Source organism: Triticum urartu, chromosome 5A (genome assembly GCF_056163025.1).
Source record: "Triticum urartu cultivar PI428250 chromosome 5A, HENAU_Tu73, whole genome shotgun sequence".
In the NCBI taxonomy this organism is placed as follows: domain Eukaryota; kingdom Viridiplantae; phylum Streptophyta; class Magnoliopsida; order Poales; family Poaceae; genus Triticum; species Triticum urartu.
In genome coordinates, this window is record NC_141877.1 from 504,294,951 (window position 1) to 504,305,713 (window position 10,763).

Below are 10,763 nucleotides of genomic sequence, written 5' to 3' on the forward strand. Positions count from 1 at the left end.
TTAAAATGTTTATACAATTTAAAAAATTGTTAGCGTTGTTTTAAAAAATGTCGTACAATCCAAAAAAGTTTATCCACTTATTTGAATAAAGTTTCAAAAACTTGTATTTGAGAACATGTTAATCGTATGTTTAAAAAATATTAAATGTGCTAGAAATTTAGTATTTTTTTAAAAAAATTATACGTATAATTAACATTGTTCCAAATACGAGTTTTGAAACTTTTTTGAAATACTTGTTAGACATTTTCGGATGGTACGGAACATTTTAAACTACATGAAATTTTTTGTACATTGCATAAACATTTAAAAAATGTCATTAACAGTATTTCGAAATGCCTGAACATTTCTAAAATGCAACAAATGTGTTTTACAATGTTTATTTTTTTTCAGAATCACATACTTATTTTTCGTAACACAGAAACATTTTTGGCGCTTATAATACATAAATAAAAAACAGATTTAAATTAATCATTTTTAAAATAAAAACAATTTAAAAGATAAAAAAACAGATAATATATATGCCTACGGCAAGACCGTCGGCATAGTATTGCCATGTGGCAGTTCCTGAAAAAAACCAAGATAAAACATATGCCGCCGGCCGCCGTGAGGGCCATTGGCATAGATTTGACAGCGTTAGGTTGCCGTCTGAGGCCGGGCCACCAGGGCCACATATATGCCGACGGTCACACTTTACCGACGGCTGCCGTCGGCACAGTTGGAGATATGCCGACGGCCTGTCTATGCCTACGGCTGCCGTCGGCATAGTCTGAGTTATGCCGACGGCCTTTCTATGCCTACAGCTTTCCCTAGGCCGTCGGCGTAGCTCCGTCTATGCCGACGGCCCTGACAAAAGGCCGTCGGCATAGAATAGGCCGTCAGGGTAGCCAATTATTCCGGTAGTGATGGACATATCTAAGATACTGAGCCGACAAGTCTTGAGATTGAGGAATCATCGAACAACTCAACTAGAGGGTCGTTCAGAAATACAGTACATTCGTCGTTTCATTTATTCCATGGAGAATAGCTAGCAGGGCAGCAGATAAACTGTTGTAGTACTCCGGAACGGTCAACGGTGGGTGCGTACGTGCGAAAACGTAGGGCAGCGCTGCTCTAGGCTCTACATAGCCTCTGGAGCAGCGCGGACCGGAGGACGCCGTCGCCGTCGTCGTCCTGTAGAGCAGCAGGCACGTCGACAACGACGTCCTGCACGGTCACGCCCTCCACGCGGTTCACGCACGCGTGCTGCACCTGCAGCTCTAGGGACCGGAGCGCGCTCATCAGCCGCGCCGGCGCGTGCGGGGCTCGTCCCGAGCTCATCACGCGCACAGCCGCCGCGTCCTTCCCCACCATCCGCACCTCCACCACGTCGTCGCTGGCCAGGTGATGCAGGGAGGCCCTGGAGTGGCCGTTTCGGGACGAAGAAGCGGACGCGTTCGCCGTCTCCCACCTCGCGGCCGCCGCCTGCCGGCCCTCTTCCTCGAGCCGCGCGACGCAGGACCGCAGGTCAGTGATGTAGGCTACGGCGTCGGCGAGGAGGGAAGCCTTGTCCATGCGGGACACCCTGGGCACGGCGGCGCGGAGGTCGCAGAACCGACGATTCAGCTTGTCACGGCGCTGCCTCTCGGCCTCCACGTGGCTGACGGTGGGCCCCTCAGGCCGCGGCCCGGGCTTCCGCCCACGCCGCTTCGTCGTCGATGCCTCGAGGCTCTCCCCCGGAAGCTCGGAGTCCGGCGACAGCGAGGAGCTCCCCGCAGGCCACACGCAATCTCCGTCCTCGCTCTTGGCCGGCACGACGGTGTCGCCGACCAGCCATTGCTCGGGGACCTCGCAGGAGGCGAGCTCGAAGACCTGGTGGTGGTGCCCCTCGGCGGCGGAGACCTGGGAAGGCGGCGATGACGGGAAGAATGGGGCGTACGGGGAGAGAAGTTCGTCCATGGCCAGCGCGTACGTGAGTGTCGCTCCGCTAAGTGAAGAGCTCGAAGTGGGAAATTAGCCAAGGGGTGTGGGCGTCTTTTGTACTGGTGAAGTGGTGACACATTTGCGGTTAAGACCTCGCTTAAATGATGTGTCGCCTTAAAGGTAGATGCCCTTTCCGATTTGCATCCCTCCCGCGAAAAACATGTCCGTTAGTTTCGGATTGGAAGTCTGTCGCTAGCTAACTAGCAGACATAGTCATTTATAAAAGAAAAAGTTTTGCTTCAAGTAAGTTGCGTGGATTTTGAATTTGGGTCAGTCTGAGTGGGTGAGAAGGAAGCACACGACGCCGGCAAGGCCTTGGCCAGGAATGAGCCGTAGTAGGCGGAGGTGAGTTCGGCACTTGACGGTTCGGGGTGAAGGTGACAGGGGGTGCAGGTTCTCTGGTTTAGAGCCGGGGGCGACGGCAGGCACTGCGGTGAGACAGGCTGATAGGAGGATAGGGCGGTGAGGTCGGCGTGAGTGTAGCCGACCGCAAACGGTCGAGGCGAGTGGTTTGGCCTGGGCTGGATCAGTAGCTGTCGGAGGAAAAGAGGAAGAATGCATACTAGTCCGAGCTAGAAGACAGTGCAAGATCCATTGGATCTTGTTGGAACTGTTTAGATAGAACAACAAAAATTGATTGGGCACAAAACTGTTTTTAAGCGACTGACCCCTAGCCAGTCCCTTTGTAAGAGTGTTTTCGCGTATATAACTTAATTTGTAAATATCGAAAACCAAATTAAGTGAGAGCACACACAAGTATGTTAGTGATAAATAAACTACAATTAACATATATATGTTGGAAATATGCCCTAGAGGCAATAATAAAAGCATTATTATTATATTTCCTTGTTCATGATAATTGTCTTTATTCATGCTATAATTGTGTTATCCGGAAATCGTAATATATGTGTGAATAACAGACACCAACATGTCCCTAGTAAGCCTCTAGTTGACTCACTGGACACCAACATGTCCGTATGACGGAGAGGTATCACTGGGCCCACTCAGTAATGCATCATCATAATGAGCTCAAAGTGACCAAGTGTCTGGTCACGGGATCATGCATTGCGGTACGTGTAAAGTGACTTGCCGGTAACGAGATGGAACGAGGTATTGGGATACCGATGATCGAATCTCGGGCAAGTAACATATCGATTGACAAAGGGAATTGCATACGGGGTTGATTGAATCCTCGACATCGTGGTTCATCCGATGAGATCATCGTGGAGCATGTGGGAGCCAACATGGGTATCCAGATCCCGCTGTTGGTTATTGACTGGAGAGTCGTCTCGGTCATGTCTGCTTGTCTCCCGAACCCGTAGGGTCTACACACTTAAGGTTCGGTGACGCTAGGGTTGTGAAGATAAGTATATGCAGTAACCCGAATGTTGTTCGGAGTCTCGGATGAGATCCCGGACGTCACGAGGAGTTCCGGAATGGTCCGGAGGTAAAGAATTATATATAGGAAGTGCTGTTTCGGGCATCGGGACAAGTTTCGGGGTTATCGGTATTGTACCGGGACCACCGGAGGGGTCCCGTGGGCCCACCGGGTGGGGCCACCTGTCCCGGGGGGGCCACATGGGCTGTAGGGGGTGCGCCTTGGCCTTCATGGGCCAAGGGCACCAGCCCTACTAGGCCCATGCGCCTAGGGTTTCCACCAAGGAGGAGTCCAAGTGGTGGAAGGCACCCCGAGGTGCCTTGGGGGGGAGGGAAACCCTCCCCTGGCCACCGCACCTAGGAGATCAGATCTCCTAGGCTGCGCACCAACCCCCCTGGCACCCCTATATATAGTGGGGGGAAGAGGAGGGATTTTACACCAGCCCCTAGCGCCTCCATCTCCCCCCGTTACGTCTCTCTCTCGTAGTCACGGCGAAGCCCTGCTTCTGTGACGCCCTGCATCCACCACCACGCCGTCGTGCTGCTGGATCTTCATCAACCACTCCTTCTCCCTTGCTGGATCAAGAAGGAGGAGACGTCTCCCGTCCCGTACGTGTGTTGAACACGGAGGTGCCGTCCGTTCGGTGCTGGTCATCGGTGATTTGGATCACGTCGAGTACGACTACATCATCACCGTTCTTTTGAACGCTTCCGTGCGCGATCTACAAAGGTATGTAGATGCATCCAATGACTCGTTGCTAGATGAACTCCTAGATGATCTTGGTGAAACGAGTAGGAAATTTTTTGTTTTCTGCAACGTTCCCCAATAGTGGTATCAGAGCTAGGTCTATGCGTAGTTCTTCTTGCGCGAGTAGAACACAATTTGTTGTGGGCGTAGATTTGTCAACTTTCTTGTCGTTACTAGTCTTTTCTTGCTTCAGCGGTATTGTGGGATGAAGCGGCCCGGAGCAACCTTACACGTACGCTTACGTGAGACCGGTTCCACCAACTAACATGCACTAGTTGCATAAGGTGGCTGGCGGGTGTCTGTCTCTCCCACTTTAGTTGGAGCGGATTCGATGAACAGGGTCCTTATGAAGGGTAAATAGAAGTTGACAAATCACGTTGTGGCTTTAACGTAGGTAAGAAGACGTTGTTGCTAGAACCCTAATTCAGCCACGTAAAACTTGCAACAACAATTAGAGGACGTCTAACTTGTTTTTGCAGCAAGTGGTTTGTGATATGATATGGCCAAAGTTGTGATGAATGATGAATGATCTATATGTGATGTATGAGATGTTCATGCTATTGTAATAGGAATCACGACTTGCATGTCGATGAGTATGACAACCGGCAGGAGCCATAGGAGTTGTATTTATTCTTTTATATGACCTGCGTGTCATCAAGGATCGCCATGTAAATTACTTTACTTTATTGCTAAACGCGTTAGCCATAGTAGTAGAAGTAATAGTTGGCGAGCAACTTCATGGAGACACGATGATGGAGATCATGATGATGGAGATCATGGTGTCAAGCCGGTGACAAGATGATCATGGAGCCCCAGATGGAGATCAAAGGAGCTATGTGATATTGGCCATATCATGTCACGTTCATTATTTGATTGCATGTGATGTTTATCATGTTTTGTATCTTGTTTACTTAGAACGACGATATTAAATAAGATGATCCCTCATAAATAATTTCAAGAAGTGTTCCCCCTAACTGTGCACCGTTGCGACAGTTCGCTGTTTCAAAACACCACGTGATGATCGGGTGTTTTATTCAGACGTTCACATACAACGGGTGTAAGACAGATTTACACATGCAAACACTTAGGTTGACTTGACGAGCCTAGCATGTACAGACATGGCCTCGGAACACAGAAGACCGAAAGGTCGAGCATGAGTCGTATAGAAGATACGATCAACATGAAGATGTTCACCGACGTTGACTAGTCCGTCTCACGTGATGATCGGACACGGTCTAGTTAACTCGGATCATGTAATACTTAGATGACTAGAGGGATGTCTAATCTAAGTGGGAGTTCATTAATAATTTGATTAGATGAACTTAATTATCATGAACTTAGTCTAAAATCTTTGCAATATGTCTTGTAGATCAAATGGCCAACGTAGTCCTCAACTTCAACACGTTCCTAGAGAAAACCAAGCTGAAAGACGATGGCAGCAACTATACGGACTGGGTCCGGAACCTGAGGATCATCCTCATAGTTGCCAAGAAAGATTATGTCCTACAAGCACCGCTAGGTGATCCTCCCGTCCCACAGAACCAAGACGTTATGAACGCTTGGCAGACATGTGTTGACGACTACTCCCTCGTTCAGTGCGGCATGCTTTACAGCTTAGAGCCGGGGCTCCAAAAACGTTTTGAGAGACATGGAGCATACGAGATGTTCGAAGAGCTGAAAATGGTTTTTCAAGCTCATGCCCGGATCGAGAGATATGAAGTCTCCGATAAGTTCTTCAGCTGTAAGATGGAGGAAAATAGTTCTGTCAGTGAGCACATACTCACGATGTCTGGGTTGCATAACCGCTTGTCTCAGCTGGGAGTTAATCTCCCGGATGATGCGGTCATTGACAGAATCCTCCAGTCGCTTCCACCAAGCTACAAGAGCTTTGTGATGAACTTCAACATGCAGGGGATGCAAAAGACCATTCCTGAGTTGTTCTCAATGCTGAAATCAGCGGAGGTAGAAGTCAAGAAGGAGCATCAAGTGTTGATGGTCAATAAAACCACTAAGTTCAAGAAACGCAAGGGTAAAAAGAACTTCAAGAAGGACGGCAAGGAGGTTGCCGCGCCCGGCAAGCAAGCTGCCGGGAAGAAGCCAAAGAATGGACCCAAGCCCGAGACTGAGTGCTTTTATTGCAAGGGAGGCGGTCACTGGAAGCGGAACTGCCCTAAGTACTTAGCGGATAAGAAGGCCGGCAAAACAAAAGGTATATGTGATATACATATAATTGATGTGTACCTTACTAGTGCCCGTAGTAGCTCCTGGGTATTTGATACCGGTGCAGTTGCTCACATTTGTAACTCAAAGCAGGGGCTGCGGAATAAACGGAAACTGGCAAAGGACGAGGTGACGATGCGCGTCGGGAATGGTTCCAAGGTCAATGTGATCGCCGTCGGCACGCTGCCTCTGCATCTCCCTTCGGGATTAGTTTTAAACCTTAATAATTGTTATTTAGTGCCAGCTTTGAGCATGAACATTGTATCGGGATCTCGTTTAATTCGAGATGGCTACTCTTTTAAATATGAGAATAATGGTTGTTCCATTTTTATGAGAGATATGTTTTATGGTCATGCTCCTATGGTGAATGGTTTATTCTTTATGAATCTCGAACGTGATGCTACACATGTTCATAATGTGAGTACCAAAAGAAGTAAGGTTGATAATGATAGTCCCACATACTTGTGGCACTACCGCCTTGGTCACATAGGTGTCAAACGCATGAAGAAGCTCCATGCAGATGGACTTTTAGAGTCTCTTGATTATGAATCATTTGACACGTGCGAACCATGCCTTATGGGTAAAATGACCAAGACTCCGTTCTCAGGAACAATGGAGCGAGCAACCGACTTATTGGAAATCATACATACTGATGTGTGCGGTCCAATGAGTGTTGAGGCTCGCGGTGGCTATCGTTATGTTCTCACCCTCACTGATGATTTAAGTAGGTATGGGTATATCTACTTAATGAAACACAAGTCTGAAACCTTTGAAAAGTTCAAGGAATTTCAGAGTGAGGTTGAAAATCAACGTGACAGGAAAATCAAGTTTCTACGATCAGATCGTGGAGGAGAATACTTGAGTCACGAGTTTGGCACACACTTAAGAAAAAGTGGAATAGTTTCACAACTCACGCCGCCTGGAACACCTCAGCGTAACGGTGTGTCCGAACGTCGTAATCGCACTCTATTAGATATGGTGCGATCTATGATGTCTCTTACCGATTTACCGCTATCTTTTTGGGGCTATGCTTTAGAGACTGCCGCATTCACTTTAAATAGGGCTCCGTCGAAATCCGTTGAGACGACACCGTATGAATTATGGTTTGGGAAGAAACCTAAGCTGTCGTTTCTAAAAGTTTGGGGATGCGATGCTTATGTCAAGAAACTTCAACCTGAGAAGCTCGAACCCAAGTCGGAAAAATGCGTCTTCATAGGATACCCAAAAGAAACTATTGGGTACACCTTCTACCTCAGATCCGAAGGCAAGATCTTTGTTGCCAAGAATGGGTCCTTTCTAGAGAAAGAGTTTCTCTCGAAAGAAGTAAGTGGGAGGAAAGTAGAGCTTGATGAAGTATTACCTCCTGAACCGAAAAATGGCGCAACTCAAGAAAATGTTCCTGAGGTGCCAGCACCGACTAGAGAGGAAGTTAATGATAATGATCAAGATACTTCTGATCAAGCTCCTATTGAAATTCGAAGGTCCACAAGGACATGTTCCGCACCATAGTGGTACGGCAACCCTGTCTTGGAAATCATGTTGTTAGACAACGGTGAACCTTCGAACTATGAAGAAGCGATGGCGGGCCCGGATTCCGAAAAATGGCTGGAAGCCATGAAATCCGAGATAGGATCCATGTATGAAAACAAAGTATGGATTTTGACTGACTTGCCCGTTGAACGGCGAGCCATAGAAAATAAATGGATCTTTAAGAAGAAGACAAACGCGGATGGTAATGTGACCATCTATAAAGCTCGGCTTGTCGCTAAGGGTTATCGACAAGTTCAAGGGGTTGACTACGATGAGACTTTCTCACCGGTAGCGAAGCTGAAGTCCGTCCGAATCATGTTAGCGATTGCCGCATTCTATGATTATGAGATATGGCAAATGGACGTCAAAACGGCATTCCTTAATGGTTTCCTTAAGGAAGAATTGTATATGATGCAGCCGGAAGGTTTTGTCGATCCTAAGAATGCTGACAAGGTGTGCAAGCTCCAACGCTCGATTTATGGGCTGGTGCAAGCATCTCGGAGTTGGAACATTCGCTTTGATGAGATGATCAAAGAGTTTGGGTTTACACAGACTTATGGAGAAGCCTGTGTTTACAAGAAAGTGAGTGGGAGCTCTGTAGCATTTCTCATACTATATGTAGATGACATACTTTTGATGGGAAATGATATAGAACTCTTGGACAGCATCAAGGCCTACTTGAATAAGAGTTTTTCAATGAAGGACCTTGGAGAAGCTGCTTATATATTAGGCATCAAAATCTATAGAGATAGATCAAGACGCCTCATAGGTCTTTCACAAAGCACATACCTTGATAAGATATTGAAGAGGATCAATATGGATCATTCTAAGAAGGGGTTCTTACCTGTATTACAAGGTGTGAAATTGAGCTCAGCTCAATGTCCGACCACGGCAGAAGAAATAGAAGAGATGAGTGTCATCCCCTATGCCTCAGCCATAGGTTCTATTATGTATGCCATGCTGTGTACCAGACCTGATGTAAACCTTGCCGTAAGTTTGGTAGGAAGGTACCAAAGTAATCCCGGCAAGGAACACTGGACAGCGGTCAAGAAAATCCTGAAGTACCTGGAAAGGACTAAGGAAATGTTTCTCGTTTATGGAGGTGACGAAGAGCTCGTCGTAAAGGGTTACGTCGACGCTAGCTTCGACACAGATCTGGATGACTCTAAGTCATAAACCGGATACGTGTATATTTTGAATGGTGGGGCAGTAAGCTGGTGCAGTTGCAAGCAAAGCGTCGTGGCGGGATCTACATGTGAAGCGGAGTACATGGCAGCCTCGGAGGCAGCACATGAAGCAATATGGGTGAAGGAGTTCATCACCGACCTAGGAGTCATACCCAATGCGTCGGGGTCGATCAAGCTCTTCTGTGACAACACTGGAGCTATTGCTCTTGCCAAGGAGCCCAGGTTTCACAAGAAGACGAGGCACATCAAGCGTCGCTTCAACTACATTCGTGAAAATGTTCAAGATGGAGACATAGAAATTTGTAAAGTGCACACGGACCTGAATGTAGCAGATCCGTTGACTAAACCTCTCCCTAGAGCAAAACATGATCAACACCAGAATTCCATGGGTGTTCGATTCATCACAATGTAACTAGATTATTGACTCTAGTGCAAGTGGGAGACTGTTGGAAATATGCCCTAGAGGCAATAATAAAAGCATTATTATTATATTTCCTTGTTCATGATAATTGTCTTTATTCATGCTATAATTGTGTTATCCGGAAATCGTAATACATGTGTGAATAACAGACACCAACATGTCCCTAGTAAGCCTCTAGTTGACTAGCTCGTTGAGCAACAGATAGTCATGGTTTCCTGACTATGGACATTGGATGTCATTGATAACGAGTTCACATCATTAGGAGAATGATGTGATGGACTAGACCCAATCCTAAACATAGCACAAGATCGTATAGTTCGTTTGCTAGAGTTTTCCAATGTCAAAGTATCTTTTCCTTAGACCATGAGATCGTGTAACTCCCGGATACCGTAGGAGTGCTTTGGGTATGCCAAACGTCACAACGTAACTGGGTGACTATAAAGGTAGACTACGGGTATCTCCGAAAGTGACTGTTGGGTTGACATGGATCAAGACTGGGATTTGTCACTCCGTATGACGGAGAGGTATCACTGGGCCCACTCAGTAATGCATCATCATAATGAGCTCAAAGTGACCAAGTGTCTGGTCACGGGATCATGCATTGCGGTACGAGTAAAGTGACTTGCCGGTAACGAGATTGAACGAGGTATTGGGATACCGATGATCGAATCTCGGGCAAGTAACATATCGATTGACAAAGGGAATTGCATACGGGGTTGATTGAATCCTCGACATCATGGTTCATCCGATGAGATCATCGTGGAGCATGTGGGAGCCAACATGGGTATCCAAATCCCGCTGTTGGTTATTGACTGGAGAGTCGTCTCGGTCATGTCTGCTTGTCTCCCGAACCCGTAGGGTCTACACACTTAAGGTTCGGTGACGCTAGGGTTGTGAAGATAAGTATATGCAGTAACCCGAATGTTGTTCGGAGTCCCAGATGATATCCCGGACGTCACGAGGAGTTCCGGAATGGTCCGGAGGTAAAGAATTATATATAGGAAGTGCTGTTTCGGGCATCGGGACAAGTTTCGGGGTTATCGGTATTGTACCGGGACCACCGGAGGGGTCCCGTGGGCCCACCGGGTGGGGCCACCTGTCCCGGGGGGGCCACATGGGCTGTAGGGGGTGCGCCTTGGCCTTCATGGGCCAAGGGCACCAGCCCTACTAGGCCCATGCGCCTAGGGTTTCCACCAAGGAGGAGTCCAAGTGGTGGAAGGCACCCCGAGGTGCCTTGGGGGGGAGGGAAACCCTCCCCTGGCCGCCGCACCTAGGAGATCAGATCTCCTAGGCTGCGCACCAACCCCCCTGGAACCCCTAT

The 10,763-nt window shown here is 47.6% G+C and overlaps 1 protein-coding gene across 1 annotated transcript; it reads right to left on the reverse strand.

Annotated features, from left to right (window-relative positions):
• Positions 1–1,001: 1,001 nt before the first annotated feature.
• On the reverse strand, positions 1,002–1,964 carry LOC125556413 (transcription factor MYC2-like). Its single transcript, XM_048719154.2, has one exon. The coding sequence runs from the start codon at positions 1,933–1,935 to the stop codon at positions 1,111–1,113; it is 825 nt and encodes a 274-aa protein (XP_048575111.1). The 5' UTR covers positions 1,936–1,964; the 3' UTR covers positions 1,002–1,110.
• Positions 1,965–10,763: the final 8,799 nt, after the last annotated feature.